Consider the following 16,605-nt stretch of genomic DNA (forward strand, 5'->3'; position numbering starts at 1 on the left):
GCTGTGTGTCACCCAAGTAACGGAACAGAAAATAGAATTTTACCGTCCACATATAGTCTAAACTTTGCCTTTAGAAATAAAGTTAAAAACATCCTTTCGTGTTCATATTGAGTAATACCATCCACTCTAATGTAAGGCATGCAGCTTCACCACCGTTCCTCTCTCTGAACAGTGTAATATACAGCAGGCAGAGCCAAAATGGCGCCCACCATGATCTGGCAGTTGTTGGACAGGTTGTAGTTGCGGATCCCGTAGCCCCTCAGAAGCTTTTTCATCTCCATGAGCCGGTAGCTCTCCTTCAGCAGCTCCTGCCTGTGGGGGGGAGGGGGATTGGAGGGGGAGGGGTTTAGGTACAGGTGGCTTATTGAACACAGAGAGTGGAAGATAGGGATGAGGAGGATGAAGGGTGGGAAGGATGGAGCGTGGGGATGAGGAGGATGGAGGGAGGAGACAGGTGAGGGCAGAAGGTGGGGATCATACTTTGGGTGCTCCTTCTCCAGGTGCTGCTGGACCAGCTCTTCCACCACGTGGCTCCAGGGCACCACTGCTTTATACATGATCTCCAGCACAGCGTCCACCACCAGCTACACAACATGGACACAGAGTGTGAAAGAGGGATCAGGGGTCACAGGCGGCTGTGATGTCACAGAGTGCACTAGTGTTATGATGTCACAGAGGGCAGTAGTGTTGTGATGTCACAGAGGGCAGTACTGTTGTGATGTCACAGAGGGCAGTACTGTTGTGATGTCACAGAGGGCACTAGTGTTGTGATGTCACAGAGGGCAGTACTGTTGTGATGTCACAGAGGGCGGCAGTGTGGTGAACTCACGTCAGGGTCAGTCATGCAGCCCAGCACTGCGATGGCTTTGGCCTCCCACTCTGTGAACAGAGAGGTCGTCTGGGAGCTGCAGCGGTCCAGCAGGTCCTAAAACACACACGCGCACGCGCACACGCACACACACATCCTATCAGTACAAACAGTACTGAATGACTCACATGAACAATACACAGATGGATCTACAGAGGAACACATACATTTATCTGACTGGAGCTCTAACAAATGAAACAGGAACTGAGTGTGCGTGTGGAGTACAGGTGATGCAGGTGAGATATGGTGTGGAATGAAGGCGATGCAGGTGTGTTATTCTCACACCTTGATGTACTGCAGCAGCAGGTCGTCCAGAGAGAGCTGGTGGGCCAGGGAATAGGGCCGGACGCTGCTCTCGATCACAGAGGGGATCAGCTCGGGGGCCAGCACCTTATCCAGCATCAGCAGGGCGATGCTCCGGGTGTTCCCCTGCCGAAAAGCACACAGGCAACCGGTCACAGCTCAGCAGAGCCGGCGAACACGCCCCAGACACAACCGCTGGGTTCACACAACCGTCTGTCAAGGGCATCTGTAGGGGGGACTGGGGTGGCGGGGGTCCAGCAATGCCTAATTTGGGGCTCAAAATTTTTTAACTAATTAACTGAATTACAATAAAGTTAATGTCCAAAGTGGGTGGTGGTGGAAAAGGAGAAGGAGGAGAAGAAGAATAAGAAGAAGAAGAAAGTCGGGTAACAAGTTCCACCACGATGAGCTGAAAGACCAGGGCCCCTGGTGATGAACTCTCACCTTCTCGAAGTCCGACAGGGACAGCCTGCAGTTGTACTTCCTGTACAGATCCAGCAGCTGCCGCAGGCTGGCCACCAGAGCTCTGAGCTGCTCCGCCTCCACAGCCCCGCAGTCCTCCTGATCCGTGTGGGAAAAGAGCCAATTACAGCACGAGGACGACGCCCTGAGGGTCCCATTCGCACAACACGGCTCACACAGGGCAGCTCACCCGCTGACTTCCCCATTGGCCACATAGTATGGTAACATTCTGCGGGGGGGGGGACGACTCATACTTCCTTTGATACCAAACATACCAACTTCAACAAAACAGAAGCTGGTTTAAATAATGAGCATTTAAAATGACATAAAATGCTGATTTTCTATGAGTAAACCTTACAGTGGGAAACCCAGCTGAATTAAAATGTGGTAAATCTAGACATTCCCGGCTATTAGAGAGAAAGAGAGCGGGAGCGAGAGAGAGAGGTGTGGAAATGGGAAATGTGGGATTACCAGAGGCATCCAGAGCCAGAAAGAGGGCAACCCCAGCTCTGCCATGTCCAGGCCGTTCTGGGGCCAGTCGCTCTGGAAACAGGGAACAGAACGCAGAACACAGGGGCATCAGGAAGGAACACAGATCTACAGGATCTACACCGGCACCTGAAGAACCAAGACCAGCGCTCACCTTTTCAGTCAACTGCAGATTCCTCGCTCTCTGCTCCAACCACCTCGCCAAGGTTTTCTGGAACAAAAAATAAATAAATAAATAAATAAATACAATTTTGTAATCAGTGTTCAGCTCAGTAATCGGCCATGTTATCCCTGTGAGAGTTTAAAAAACGGGCTTACCAAACAACCAATTAAAAACCAAGTATGCGTATAGTGTACATTGTAGCCCTGCTGAATGAGCAGTAGGCCCACCTGTCCCTTGGGCAGCGTTCTCCTGACGAAGGGAACGACGATGCTTCTGAACCACAGGCACAGGTCCTTAGACGGGATGTTCTCCGGGACTGAGGAGAGCAGGGAGTCGAGAGCTTTCTCATCGAACCGCTCCACAAACTCCCACTGCAGGTTTAAAGCAGGAATGTTAGGACTTAACTGTCAGTTTATTTTGAAATGCCTTCCACCGGTAATGACCTCTCAAAACTGTAAAACTCTCAAACTCAAACTAAAAAAAAAAAAAGAAAACATAAAGATTGAACTAGCGTTTACATTCTGCACAACCATTGAAATGAAAGGTGGTGCACAAGGTACAGGTTTCATTCATAATGTATCAGGGGGAAGGGGTTAGAATACCATCAATTTGAGTTTGAGGAACAACAGGCTATTGGTATAAGGTGTGCGAGTAAAGATTGGTAATTTTTCTGAATTACTAGCAGCACAGAAACAGAAAGTACAGAGCAGCTAGGAGGATACAGCCCAGAGCCACCAGGAAGGGACATGTTCCACCACGAAGAGGTGGCTGCTGGGATACCTCGTGCCGGAGCCACAGGTGCTGAGCCCCTCTCAGGTCCCCCTCCCGCAGGTGCCAGAGGATGTCGCCCATGTAGTCGGTGCTGTTCAGGAACTTGATCCAGGAGGACCCGCTGCACATCACAGAAACCACGCACGTTAGCCGCGGGTTAGCAACGTGCTTTGAGCCCATGGAAAGCGCTATATAAGGGCTAACCTATCTGAATGCTAACTTGCATTTTGGTTGTTGCTTAGCAGAGTTAACTTGCAGTCATGCTTTAGCGATATGCTCATGTTGCGTTAGCGTCTCATTGACATTGCATACGTGCTCGGCGGTTTGGGAACGTTGTTTGCGAGGTCTGGCGGTCTGACTCGTTAAAATCAGGTGAATGCGCTTACGTTGCTCGGCTAAGCTGGTCTGGATAAGCGAAAGTCACGTGACCTACTTGAACTTGTCGGGCCCGTTGAGGCCGCAGAAGGTGGCGAGTTTGGACAGCGCCTCCTGGATCTGGGAGGAGGGGTAGCGGGAGACGGCGTGGTTCAGCATCTCCTCCGCGATGCTGAAGGTCGGCCATGGCGCCTGCATGCAGTACTCCACCACAAACTGTTCGTCCTGTGCAGGAGGAGGCCCACACCCTTTATTATACACACCGCATGTTCAGTTACAAACCCTGATTGCTCCCGATTTCTGTGTGCTTTTACCTTCCTTCTGGTTTGGGGAGACGACTCACCATGATCTTCACCAGGTTGGTCTTGGCCTCCTCCACCAGCTCGGACCACACCTCTTGCCCGCACCCCCCAGCGGAAGCGGCCGCCAGCTTCTCCAGCACAAAGTCCAGCTTCACCTTGTACACCAGCTGCCAGGGGATCCAGGAAGACGAGTCACACACAGGGGGATCCCGCAAACCAAAACCCCACTGCATTCTGGGAGGGGGTACTCTCAAGGAAAGGACAGTCTAGGACAGTCCTGCTCATCTGAAGGGACCAGCCCAAGTGGCAGTTCAGTGGAAGGCATTTCCTTCGGGGGGGGGGGGAATGAGAGACTATCAAGGGTATCAGCCAATGAGATCGCTTACCTCAACGTCCAGTCCGAACTGTATGGCGAACTTTTCCGCTTCCTCAAATTTATGTTTGTGGAGAAGACGACTGAGCCTACAGGAGACATCCCAGTGATCAGTCAGAGTGTTCGCATCGCACAGAGGGAGAACAGGGCTCATTTCACTGCTGGGGGGCCATTTTAGCGCCAGGGTTGGGGGGGGGGGGGGCCATCATGGCCCATTACCTGTTTTCTGGCAAAGCTTCGGTGAAACATCTCAAGACGATGGCAGACACCGGACCATCAGAACTGGAGGGGGTAGGGAGAAAAGTCACATGGTATGCATGGTTCTTTGAGCTTTATCACCTTGTCTAATTCATAACACATTCATTTTGGCAGGCTATGATAAGACATTTTCCCCACTGCTTACTTCAGTAAAGCCAACAATGCTGCCCAAATATGAAAAAAGCCTCCCCCCCTTACGTACCTCTCTGGACTTTCAGAAATTCCTTCCAGCAAGTAAATGGTGTCCTGAAATTCAGAAGAAAATCAATCTGATGAGTTTGGATTGGGCAGTAGAGCTAGCACACTCTAGCCAGAGTCCACATCCAAGCAACAAAAATTAAATAACAAAATTTACCAGATTTCAAATGTATAATCTGAGTTTCCCAACGAGATATTTCACAGAGCCATCAGCCTAACAGGCACGGTTAACCCCCCCTAGGGGGCAGGGGGCACTTTAGGAGACTACAGGGGCATAGGCGATTTCTACGCTACCATGCTGATGCCCGTCTGGACCAGACAGGAGGTGGCGGAGACGTCTAGGGAGTACAGCACAGTCATGGAGGGCACAGAGTACACCAGGAGACTCCGCATCTACAGAACAGCACAACACATAAAGCACAGCACAGCATGGCACAGCATATAAAGCACAGCACAGCAAACAAAGTACAAAGCAGGGGAAAACACAGACAGAATAATAAATTAAACTGGGTGGCAGTGAGGCATAGCCGTAACAGGATTGGCTTGAAACTCAGAGGTTGCAGGTTCAAATCCCAGATGGGTTACTGTCATTGCACCCTTGAGCAGAAGTCCTGAATATGAACAGCTTCAGTAAGATGTATCCAGGTATATAAATGGCTAGCATCAGCATGTATAGACAAGCAAGCTGTGTTTCTCTCAGCCAGATAACTCCAAGGAAAGGGCAGCCTACCTGGCTGTTGTTCAGCATCGTCAAAGCAACGAGTTTCACACTGGCGCCTTCTTGCCTACAAATTGAGAGACATTATGAAATGCCTGAGTCAACACAACGGGTCTCTGGGAAATGTAGGCACTTATACACATAAACACTGCAGCTGACGGAAGGTGAAGCACTTGCATGCTAACAGACGCAGTCTCCCCTTCGGCACTCAGCAGGAAGTCATAGATGGAGAGATGAGACCAGCACGACACCATCACCAGGAAGTTCACCTCCCAGATGCTCAAAACATTCTTCAGGAAGGAACGCACGAATAATCAGCACACTTTAACCCATTAAGGGGCAAGATGTGATTGGACTGTTATCAGCATTAGAATGTTCAGTTGAAAACAATCACTGCTTGTGACTCTAAGCAACAGAGTTGTAAAACACCCCCCCCCACCCCCCACCCCCATCACCACCATGGTTGAGACCACAGAGGTGGAAACTATATCAGTGTCAATCAAATGGGCCTCACCTCTTCATCCAGAACATACATCAGGTTTTCCATCACTTGGACCTTTCTCACTCCTGGCAGAGAGACAGAAATATGGGGGTCACACAGACACACACCTGAACTCACACAAGCAGTAGCGTGTTATACTGTACCATGATACTACCTCAGCTCTGCCATATTTACAGGGGCAGAAGCAGCCAAAGGTCTCACTAATGGAGATCTCACCCACCCCTCAGCTGATCATGTCCAATCCCCACCCTAATCTGGAATGGCCAGCTATCTGCAACCGCAGCCGTGTTCATGCACAAACCCCACTACTGATTTCGGAGAGTGCAGAAATCCAGGGTTCTACTCTGAACCACACGCTGTCGCCAGCTGCTTCTTTTCACACCGCAGTGGAGTCAGAGGAGGACGCCTGATAAGCAGCTTTAGCACCCAACTGACCAGCAGGGGTCGCTAGACAGCAATGAAAGGCAGACCCCAGACTGACTGACCCCTCCCGTACGCTGGGCGATGCCATCGCCTGGTGCGCCTCGCCCTGTGGAGCTACGGGACACGGTTGGCACTGGCGCCGCCCGGACTCCAGCTCACTGATGGAGATTTGACTGATATATGCCTAACCACTTCTGCAGAATGAACGGTCTTCAAGGTCACCTGGAATTAATCTGTTGTCCAGGAGATGGCTGAGAGTCATGGCTTTCTCCGCGGAACTCATTCTCCACTGGGTCAGTGCGTTTTCCCCACTGCCCTGTTAGCAAGAGGCGAAACACACAGGCACCAAAAATCAGGACCACAGACAGGCAAAGCAGAAGAACTGAACTCAGTCCCGGGATGAGGAAGAGGAAACCCATAGGCAGACAGACGGGCCGGGGGTACACAGCCCATTTTGGGGGTACCCAGTTCGCCTCACCCCAATAATGAGGAGGATCTCATTGGCCAGGCCAGCAGTCACAGCTGAGTGGCACTCGGTGTGGACCGCCGCGGTGGAAGAGAAGCCCATCTTTATGAGCGACTGCAGCTGCAGAGAGGGAGAGAGGAGAAGAGCGTCCAGAACAAGAACTCAAGCGCTCACTGCAGCATGAATGTTCATCTTAAACAGCGAGTATGATCATTCTTCTGTGCAATGAACATCCAAAATGTACAAGGCTCTACATACCTCTTTTAAGGCTCCAATGTCCATTTTCTCAATGGCTGACAATATATGAGAAAAGGATCAAAAAAAAAAAAAGAACACACGGTTTTCAGTGTATTTGTATAATGCGATAGCTGTCATTAACATTCGCAGTTGGTAGGTTTCAGAGCCCCAGTGTGAATTAAAACAGACCTCTCTCAATCTTCCCCAGCTGAAGGTTGGAAATATGAATGAACCCGTCTGAGACGATGAGGAACAAGTGGTACGAGCCTGCAAGCAAACGGGATACAGAAACAAGCGTGAAAATGACACATACGAACACAGTAGCTAGATGATAGTCATGTGTTACTGCATGTACCCAGCCAAACGAACACATATAGTTAGCGAGCTACAAAGCAAATCCACAGTCATCATTGCTGCCCTAACTTCCCTGTGAATCTAGCACTGCTGGTGAGTCATTAGCAAGCGGGTAAGCAATGTATGCAATGTAGATCAGAAAGCAAGTCAAAATGTAATTTAAGAGTTATTTTCATGGTCTGTATTAAAGAGCAGGATATATATGGATATGTATCGAACGCTGATTGAGACCGGCCATTTCAGGGATCATCAGGGAGGAAGAATTGTGGGGACCCCTGATGCACAAGACAACAGCTGAAAAACAGGCCAAGTGCTGAATTTTTCGCCCTGTACAGGTGGAGCTCACCTGGATCCACCCTGTCCTCCTGCATGATGAGGCTCCTGAAGGTCTTCTCATTATCACCCTGGGCTTTCTGCAGGACAGCCTGGACATAAAGCACAGAGGTCCATCAGAGCACAAGAAACCCCACAGAGCATAGCCACCAATTGGTAAATGGACTGCATTTATATAGCGCTTTCATCCAAGGAGCTTTACAACTGATGCCTCTCATTCACCCACCAAAACGCCATTATTAGAACACAATTCAATCAAGTGCTTTTTTGCATGGTACTTTTTTAAAGAGATACAGAGATTTTACAGGAAAGGGGAAATATGAATACAGTATGACAATAACAGAGAATAACCTCTCAGCATATCTGGGCTCATCATTCAGCTACTGATCACAATATAAATACTGCATTCGGTCTGGGCAAATGGTCTCTTCCTCCATTACATTACGATAAGGCTTAAAAACAGCCTTTCGTAAAGACTGCAAGTAAAAATGTAACACTGGAAAGCTCTGCAAGTGAATGACAGACGGAGAAAGCACGTCCTACTCTGGTAAGCACAGTCTTCTTCTGTGGTACATAGATCAGGTGCAGGTTTCCGTTTCTCTCCCCGACCAGTAAAAACTGACCGTTCTGACACACCCCCACCGAGTCCACCACGGTACCTGAAGTTCAGAACACATAGCTGTCATTCACCGGACGCCACCGGACGGGAGTTATATATATATATATTAGCTTTGGCTGCCGGGGCACGACCAAGTCTTACTGAAATGAAGGTGCAGCAGAACGGACTGGAAGTTCTGGTCGAAGAGGACTACGGTCGTGTCGGCAACAAGAACGCTGCAGTTAGAAGCGCTGGAAGCATAGAGCGTTGGACTGTACAGCACCTGCACAGACGGAATGTCAGTCGGCATTATTCAAAAAACAACTTTTATTTACTCTCAGTTTCCAGGCTTACTTTAGCTATTTCGCAGGAAGCAACTGCAAGCACAGAAACGTATTATTTTTTAAACAGATATGAAAAAAATGACTTAGCCAGCCAGCCATCTTTGTGAACAACCACAAATCACTCATAGTTTACACAATTAATTTGATACTTTACGTGGGCTTGGTATTATATTTAGCAATCTTGTACATGCTTAAATTATACTAATAATAATTCAGAGACATATTTGGTTAAAATGTGTTACCTGTGCAGAGGAGGAAAGTTTAACAAGAGTATCAACTTGATACAGGGCGCTGCCACACTCCTGTCGCGAGTCGATGCACAGTCGCACTGTGTTGGTATCGTCACTGGTTAGAAGTTCCACGTCGTTCCACATGATGACTCTCGGTCGTGACAGCCTATCTACCCATACAATAATAAAGACAAAATTATATTAAAGGGTGTAATCTGTGGAGCTTGCAAGTCTGACAGTTTTCGCTAGTTAGCTACGGTTAGTCAACCTTACACCCGCTCTGACAGGACAGCAAGGCAGTGAAACTTACCGGACACTCGGAGTTTCCGTTTTTCAAGCTAAGTTAGCGTGGTGGCTCAGTAATAAAATATATTTAGTTGCTATCCTCCCTCTGTGTGACTGTGTTCATATGTAGGCAGCAGATTTGTTAACTTCGGTTAATACACAGCTGAGCAGCCAGAAGCCACTCATTTCTGCATCAACATTGAAATTTGGCGGCAGAATCTGAATGAAGTACTTCCGGTAAAAGGCCATTTCCATAGAAACGCGCCCTAGCAACGTATAGCTTAGCAACAAACACCGTTGAGGAGGACCACTCCGATGCTCAGTCCATCCTATGCTATTTTGGGAAAAGCTGTGCAAAGGAACTCCGAAAACTAATCGGAGATTCAAATTTATCCGCTACTATAACCACCAGCAACAGACTGGTATTATGACATTTAACGTAAGCTATTTTAATATTTTTTTGTAAATTTTATTTTAAAATTGCGTTTTCCAAAAAAAATGTAGCTGTCTCTGACTCTGGACGAGTGTGCTTAGCTGTGGATTTATTTTTGCGGTTGATATTTCATTTTGAGCAAATGCTCAAAATAATTTATCAAGTACATTGTGGCACATTTCTATAATGGGACTTGAAAACGCTGCGTGTAGACTCATCCACTGAGAAACTGAAATCATAAATTTGTTTTTATTTGACTTGTATATTTGATATAGCTATCATAGGACGGACTACGATGGTTATCACTCAACGCCCCATCAGTGGTAGGCTACCAGTGATTACACGTCTGTGCAGTAGAAATGTAATGCAAACACACAGCATATTAATGTATCATCTTTTAGCGTCTAGCTAGCATCATTCATATTTTTCTTATCAGTTTATTTAAACTAAACTTGTGTACTTGTAAATGTTCATTGGCGATAATAGCTCACGCCCGTAATGTCCTGCAGATGAGGTGATTTCCCATCATGCCTCACTAACAACATCCGGGGACTGAAGCTGCGGAGGAGAGGTTCTTGTGAAGTGGTGGAGAAAGACGGCAGGGCGATAAGACTGTAAAAATTGCAGTTTTGTTTGTTCTTGTGATTCTGAAATGGCGGTGAGTGTGTTATATGTGATGTTTGTTGCAAAGTATTCAACCCCGTAGCGTTTTGTTTATAATTTCTTAAGAGATATGCGTCGTAGACGTTTTAACAAGATGGCGTCGCGGAGCAGCCATGTCGAGATGTTGGCACTACAGAATTATTTTCGGGCCAACTTGATATTATTATGTGTCATTGGCGTGTGTAAGCACATCGCATTCTAGTGTTAGGGTTTTTTAGGCTTCCAATGCGTCTATATAGCTAATTTACTTGCTCCCCCACCTCTACCGTACGGCTAATATATAGGGCCACAGATTCAGCTAAGTTGCGAACACTTTAGTTTCAACAAACGCTGGCTAATTAACGATAGCGCTTCTTTGTTGTTGACTAATCTGGGTATTACTACATAAGGGTTGCTGGCTAGATATTCCCACGATCGGTGATGAGATTATTTGATGGAAACGTCAACGGATTTCGTTGTATTTTAAATAACGTTGGTGCATAGAGAGATTGTCTGTTAGCCGACCAGGTCACTAGTGTCCCTTGGTATGACTTCCGTAATTCATCATTAACTGTATTAGCGGTTTTGTGTGAGTAGCTAGTGATCAAAAGACAGGTGAGCTGTTAGTGAGAGTGCAAGATAACTATCTGGATGAAACACTTAGTCACTTTGATTGTTGGTTGAGGAGCTAGCTAAAATAAACGCTGCATTGTGTCTGTAGGCCGGTGACACCGTTGTAGAGGAGCTGCCCAAGAGATCGTCCCCAGAGACGGACAGAAGAAGACCGAGCATGGACTCGAAATCACCCAGAAGCTCAAAACACCATCACTCGCGATCCAGGTCACGATCAAGAGACCGAAAACGCAAATCAAGTAAGTAAACGCGCCCAGGAAGTAACCACTGGGCAACTAGTTTACCAAATCTGTGTTTCTTTCACGCCCCACGCCTTGCTGCGAAATCATTTTGAGTCGTAGGGCTGCATGGACGTAAGTTTGTCTATACGTTGTTTGAAATCACTGCATTTCATCAGCAAGAATACCCGAAAACATTGAATGGAATGTTACTGAAAAGTCATGAAAATGTTGGTGAAGAAATTAGTGTTTGAAGATGCGGTTGCCAACGTTTCATTAGGTTCAAAGTGTCTTCCCGCTTGGATGTGTCCTAAAATGGCACTGATTAGTGCCTGACCCTGATTTGCATCTTATGTAGTTCGTTTCTGTAAAGGGTCAGAAACCCCAACAAAATCTTTCAATTTCTCTTTTCCAGCAGACAAAAAGCACAGACGAAGTCGAAGCAGGAGCAAAGAGGTAACTAATCTCAGTTCATCGCAGACAGTTTAGGCTGATTTATGCTTATTGCAACTTTACCATAGTTGTCCTTATTAGTTGTAGTACATGGTAAGTACAAGGCCTTAAAAATAAACTGATGTGGGACTAGTGGGTGAAGCATTGTTGCGTTAAATTAATGTGAAAAAGGTGAATGTTGTTCTTTTTGTGTTCATGTGATGACACCTTTAGATTTCATACCTTAGGGCAACATAACAGTAGCCCTTTTAGTTTTAATCTGTTTGTATAGGAGTTTTTTTTTTGGTTACTTTTTATTTTTGTTAAAATCTGTGTGTAGATCACATGATAACATTTGTATAATAAATCATACTCAGCGTGCTTATGCACGAAGAGACTCTCAGAACTGAAGACGCTGCTGACACTGATAGCAAAATTATATGCCTACTTCCTGGAAAGGTAACTACCACTATTCAAACTCATACTTGCCTTTTTAGAAAATAATTAACTATTTTATTTTTACATTTTGAACAAACTCAAATAACACCTTTTATTTCGAGCTGTTCTCATAGTAAACCAGCTCGCATTGGTTCTGGCAGAATTGGCCCAATAATTCATACAGAGTGATAAAATGAATCTTAAGATGCATGCTTACAACGCAGTAAATTAAAATAAGGAATTACATTTGAGAAGGACTGCATCTTGGTTCTATGTGGGATTCATGAGTTAAAGTAGGATGTTTGACTGAAATACACCGGCCATGCAAATTGTACTTTTAAGTCTCCATTAAGGAATCCAACTGGCTGTTGGTTGGTGGTTATTATTGACCTCTACTCGACCGCTGCTGGCTGTTTGCATTTCAATTTGAGTAAAATAGGAGTCGCTTTCCCAGAAGAGGGGAAAAAGGTTGTCTTTCGTCCTGGAATGTGTTCTCAAAATTCAGTAGAGTTTTTTTTTTTTTTTACATGTGGTGCCAATTTCTCCTCACACCTAGCAGACGGTATTATGCCAAACACTGTAACGCTGCAGTAGGGACCCTTTCACTGTTGTTAAAGTGCACATGATGCCACTGGGACATGTTCATTGTCATGGTTACAACCCTGAAACAGAAGGGGAAACTTTGGAGTATATTCCCACCCGTTTGGACCGGAAAAAACTAAACAAAAAAACCAGACGTTACTGATTTTATTTCTGCTATTGGTGCATTTGAAAGTTGTGGGAGGAGGGTTTGTGACTTTGAAAGGTTACCAAGAGTGACTAAATGACTTTTGGGCATCTTTGTTTTTGGCAACTCATACTAACTCTCTTTGTTGCACTATTTTCCTGAAAGAGCCAACTTCTTCTTAAAACAGGCGCGGAGGCGGGGCTCGGACAGGCCCTCGAAACCGCACAAGCTGGAGGAGCCGCACGAGCGGGAGAAGGAGAGGGCGGAGGGGGAGAAGGAGAGGGCGGAGCGGGAGAAGGGGCGGGAGAGGCTGTCTGCCGAAAATGGCGAGGAGCGTCACCGCCGCAGAGACGGCCGACCGTGCCGGGGGCGGAGCCACTCCAGGTCGCGCTCGCGAGAGAGGTGAGACACCCCCCCCTTCCCTGGGACAACGGTGCCTTTTCACCAAATTGAGTGTTTCCCCAAAAACGGGTCTGACCCTTAATGAAATGCGCGCCGTTGTATGCTAAGTGATGCCTGGCGTTTAGAGGTCGGTGAGGAGACGCAGCGGGGCTCGCCTGGTTTAGACGAGAGAGTGACGCTGTCGAGGGCTGTCCCGTCTGGGGTGGGGGTTCACAGGCGAGGTCGCAGCAGGAGCAGGGACAAGCGGCGCTCGCGGTCCAGGAGCCGGGACAGGAAGAAGAGGGCCCGCTCTCGCTCGCGGTCCCGGTCCAAACACAGACACCACAGCAGGAGCCGAAGCAAGAGCAGGTATGAAACACTGCTCTGTGTGTGTGACTGGCAGAGAAACGGTGTGTGTGTGTGTGTGTGTGTGTGTGTGTGTGAGTGAGTGTGTGTGAGTGTGTCTGACAGGCAGAGAAATGGTGTGTGTGTGTGTGTGACTGGCAGAGAAATGGTGTGTGTGTGTGTGACTGGCAGAGAAATGGTGTGTGTGGGGGGGTGCGTGTGTGTGTGTGTGTGTGTGTGTGTGTGTGTGTGTGTGTGTGTGACAGGCAGAGAAATGGTGTGTGTGTGTGTGTGAGACAGAAGGACAGAGACAGAGTGTATGTGGGAGGGTGCGTGTGTGTGTGTGCGTGTAGGTTAATGGCAGGATGCCGTGTTCTCCAGGGACAGGAAGAGGAAGCCTGAGAAGGTGCACAGGAAGTCGAGCAGCCGCTCCCTGAGCCCGGTCACGTTCCGGGGGCGCAACACGGCCATGGACGCACAGGAAGCCCTGGCCCGCCGGTACTGCAGCTGCACCAATCAGCTGCCTCGCTGAGTGCTCAATTTACATATTCTGCCCCAATCAGGAGTGTGTGCTGAATGGTGCTGAGTGTTTGATGAGTAGTGCTGTATGGTGCTGAGTGTTTGATGAGTAGTGCTGTATGGTGCTGAGTGTTTGCTGTATGGTGCTGAATTTTCGCTCAATGTTTCTCTGGTAGGTTGGAGAGGGCGAAGAAGCTGCAGGAGCAGAAGGAGAAGGAGATGCTGGAGAAGCAGCAGCAGCAGCAGCAGGAGATCGCTGCAGGTAGGAGGAGGCTTTCTTTAGAGCGGCACTTCACTCAGAAATTAAAGTTAATTTCCACTTACTCAGAGTACTGCGCTAAATTAAGCTCTGTGGATTCTTGTGAGTAACCATGGCATTACATTTGGAAAGAAACATTAATGTCCAGTTCTTTTAATGAAAGTTTTTGGCTCTTTGGGGCCACAAAATCTTGGACACGTTGATGTCCCTTGTATCAGGGTGAGCTGCGGCAGATGTCTAGCAGAACTCTGGATGTATCGGCAGATATTTTTGTGTGAACAGTGCTCCTAGGTAAACGCTCTGATTTAAGGGCATTGTTATAAGCACAGGTGTGTGCAGGTGATGGATGGTCTGTGGCAGGGCTGTGTGCAGCACACAGAATAGGTGGCGATCATAGGGCCAGTTGGTAACCCGGGCTCCATTTTGGCTCTCAGTGGCAGGCCCCCTGCTGGTGGACCCGGTGGTGGCGGCCGCAGCCAGCCCCTCCGTCCTAAACGTGGCGGCTCTGCTGGCGTCGGGGACGCAGGTCACGCCCCAGATCGCCATGGCGGCGCAGATGGCGGCCCTGCAGGCCAAAACGCTGGCGGAGACGGGCATCGCGGTGCCCAGCTACTACAACCCGTCGGCCGTCAACCCCATGAAGTTCGCCGAGCAGGAGAAGAAGAGGAAGATGCTCTGGCAGGGCAAGAAGGAAGGGGTGGGCATGCGCCGATGTGCGGCCAGACGCTGTCCACTCACGCTGCAAATGTGTAGCATTTACCGCTAAAGCAACAAACATCACAAAAAAATTAATTTATCTGTAAATCTCTACATAGTAGATATTAGAAATACTATGGCACTGCTTGGCATTGTATGAATGCTTAACACAGCAAGTGATATTGGTAAAGTGATGATTTTACATGTATGTGGTTTATGTGCTGGCATATTTGTCTCTGCTCATTTTATTCATGTTTGTTTTCAAGGACAACAAGTCCCAGACAGCTGAGCTTTGGGAAAAGCTGAACTTTGGAAATAAGGACCAAAACGTCAAATTCCGCAAGCTGATGGGCATTAAAGTGAGTTTTTCCATTTTAAAAAATGTAACAGAATAATGTATTTTGTGTGTGTGTGAAGAATTAAAGTTTTTAGTTGCATCCTAAGGCAGGGGAAGTAGGTAGATTATCATCCTGAATTGTTCATGTTTTGGTCTGCCATTACTATTTTAAGTCTAGAACAGTTGTTCTAGACAGACAGACCTTCCATTAGCGTTAGTTAGTGTTCTCTCGTATGATAAGAGTAAGGTGGTGGAAGACGGCAGAAGTATTTCCAAAGTGGATGGGGTCTGGGGGGGGAGGGGCGGGTTTGGGTGTGTGATGCTGAGCGCTCGTGTCATCTCTGGCCCCTCCCACGCTGAAACGGGGGCTCTGTCGTTCCAGGGCGAGGAGGAGGGGGACGTCCCCGGGGCGGTTAGCGAGGAAGGCCTGAAGACGCTGCAGCAGCAGGAGGAGATGTTCCGCAACCTGGACGTGCAGTACGAGATGGCGCGGTCCCAGACGCACACCCAGCGCGGCATGGGCCTGGGCTTCTCCTCGGCCTTCTCCTCGCGGGGGATGGACACCATTTGACACGGCCCCTCTTCCACAGCCCGGCACAGACTTTCCACGGCACCGGGACCTGCTGGTGGAGCTTTGTGTTCTAGAGCTTCTGGTGTAAAAGTCTCTGTTTACTGAAGAAGAGAAAAACAAAAACAACAACAAAAAAAAAAGAAGCTAGTAGACTATCTTGCATGGATGTTGCATTGAATCTATAATTTATTGAGGGGAAACAATTAAGAGAAACAATCTCCCAGCTGAAGTCTTCTGCACATAGCTGAGCGCTGATCTAGCCTTGGCATTTTGATCCCATACACACCCTTTTCAAAAATGACAAAAATAAGGCTCAGTGTGACAATTATTGAGAAGGCAGGCTTGACAGAATCCTACAATTGTAATTGCCCTGTTCCCCTGCTTTTTGTACTAAAACAATGTAAATATTTTCATTTATTTTAACACGAATGGGACATCTAGACGTGGAAGTGAAATGATTCATCGATTTCCATTCAACTGCCAGTGGGGCAAAACGGCTCATATAACCAATCACAGAATATGTAGCGTTTGATCTGAAAGTCCTCGGTCTCATAGGATAAGAGCACTGTCTTCAGGACTGGGTCTTTATTTCCACTGATGGCATGACTGCTACTACCACCGTCAAACCGCCTTTGTATTAAATATATTTACTTCAATTAAAAGGAATAGTCTTGTTTTCTGGTATTTAATCTTCACATGTTTCTTTCAAGCTGTACAGCAGGGTTAGCAGGGTTTTACACCACCCCCACCCTCCTACCCCACTTGTTAGAACGAAGAATGGTTTAATTTTTGCCAGAATGAAGCACTGAAATGCAGGTAATGGAGTATCTAATGTATTTAATATAATTCATCTCTACCTATAGATAATAGTAACAACAGAGCCAGAAATGGTCTGTCCAACCTTGACTGCAGTAAGTGTATG

At 47.5% G+C, this 16,605-nt stretch overlaps 2 protein-coding genes across 3 annotated transcripts in view; one reads left to right on the top strand and one right to left on the bottom strand.

Annotated features, from left to right (window-relative positions):
• Positions 1-9,281, bottom strand: part of kntc1 (kinetochore associated 1) — a 27,182-nt gene extending 17,901 nt beyond the window's left edge. Inside the window, exons 1-27 of one of the 2 annotated variants that reach the window (XM_064353315.1) lie at positions 9,078-9,281; positions 8,780-8,933; positions 8,356-8,476; positions 8,139-8,254; positions 7,609-7,687; positions 7,098-7,175; positions 6,930-6,964; positions 6,684-6,791; positions 6,428-6,521; positions 5,795-5,847; positions 5,458-5,570; positions 5,293-5,347; positions 4,857-4,955; positions 4,567-4,610; positions 4,326-4,388; positions 4,120-4,195; positions 3,775-3,900; positions 3,490-3,656; positions 3,066-3,177; positions 2,513-2,656; positions 2,277-2,333; positions 2,105-2,176; positions 1,616-1,732; positions 1,154-1,297; positions 830-925; positions 481-584; positions 210-312 (exon numbers count right to left, since the gene is read on the bottom strand). In XM_064353315.1, the coding sequence (XP_064209385.1) occupies positions 210-312; positions 481-584; positions 830-925; positions 1,154-1,297; positions 1,616-1,732; positions 2,105-2,176; positions 2,277-2,333; positions 2,513-2,656; positions 3,066-3,177; positions 3,490-3,656; positions 3,775-3,900; positions 4,120-4,195; positions 4,326-4,388; positions 4,567-4,610; positions 4,857-4,955; positions 5,293-5,347; positions 5,458-5,570; positions 5,795-5,847; positions 6,428-6,521; positions 6,684-6,791; positions 6,930-6,964; positions 7,098-7,175; positions 7,609-7,687; positions 8,139-8,254; positions 8,356-8,476; positions 8,780-8,911 (2,508 nt within the window). In that variant the 5' untranslated portion in view covers positions 8,912-8,933; positions 9,078-9,281. Of the gene's footprint in view, positions 1-209; positions 313-480; positions 585-829; positions 926-1,153; positions 1,298-1,615; positions 1,733-2,104; positions 2,177-2,276; positions 2,334-2,512; positions 2,657-3,065; positions 3,178-3,489; positions 3,657-3,774; positions 3,901-4,119; positions 4,196-4,325; positions 4,389-4,566; positions 4,611-4,856; positions 4,956-5,292; positions 5,348-5,457; positions 5,571-5,794; positions 5,848-6,427; positions 6,522-6,683; positions 6,792-6,929; positions 6,965-7,097; positions 7,176-7,608; positions 7,688-8,138; positions 8,255-8,355; positions 8,477-8,779; positions 8,938-9,077 lie in introns of both variants that reach the window. The other variant, XM_064353314.1, reaches the window with a different exon arrangement.
• Positions 9,282-9,352: 71 nt separating this feature from the next.
• On the top strand, positions 9,353-16,367 carry LOC135264592 (arginine/serine-rich coiled-coil protein 2-like). Its single transcript, XM_064353317.1, has 11 exons — positions 9,353-9,491; positions 9,995-10,143; positions 10,849-10,999; positions 11,394-11,434; positions 12,763-12,977; positions 13,194-13,325; positions 13,683-13,799; positions 13,997-14,082; positions 14,514-14,776; positions 15,042-15,134; positions 15,495-16,367. The coding sequence occupies exons 2-11, from the start codon at positions 10,138-10,140 to the stop codon at positions 15,681-15,683; spliced, it is 1,293 nt and encodes a 430-aa protein (XP_064209387.1). The 5' UTR covers positions 9,353-9,491; positions 9,995-10,137; the 3' UTR covers positions 15,684-16,367.
• Positions 16,368-16,605: the final 238 nt, after the last annotated feature.

Source organism: Anguilla rostrata, chromosome 10 (genome assembly GCF_018555375.3).
Source record: "Anguilla rostrata isolate EN2019 chromosome 10, ASM1855537v3, whole genome shotgun sequence".
Taxonomy (NCBI): Eukaryota; Metazoa; Chordata; class Actinopteri; order Anguilliformes; family Anguillidae; genus Anguilla; species Anguilla rostrata.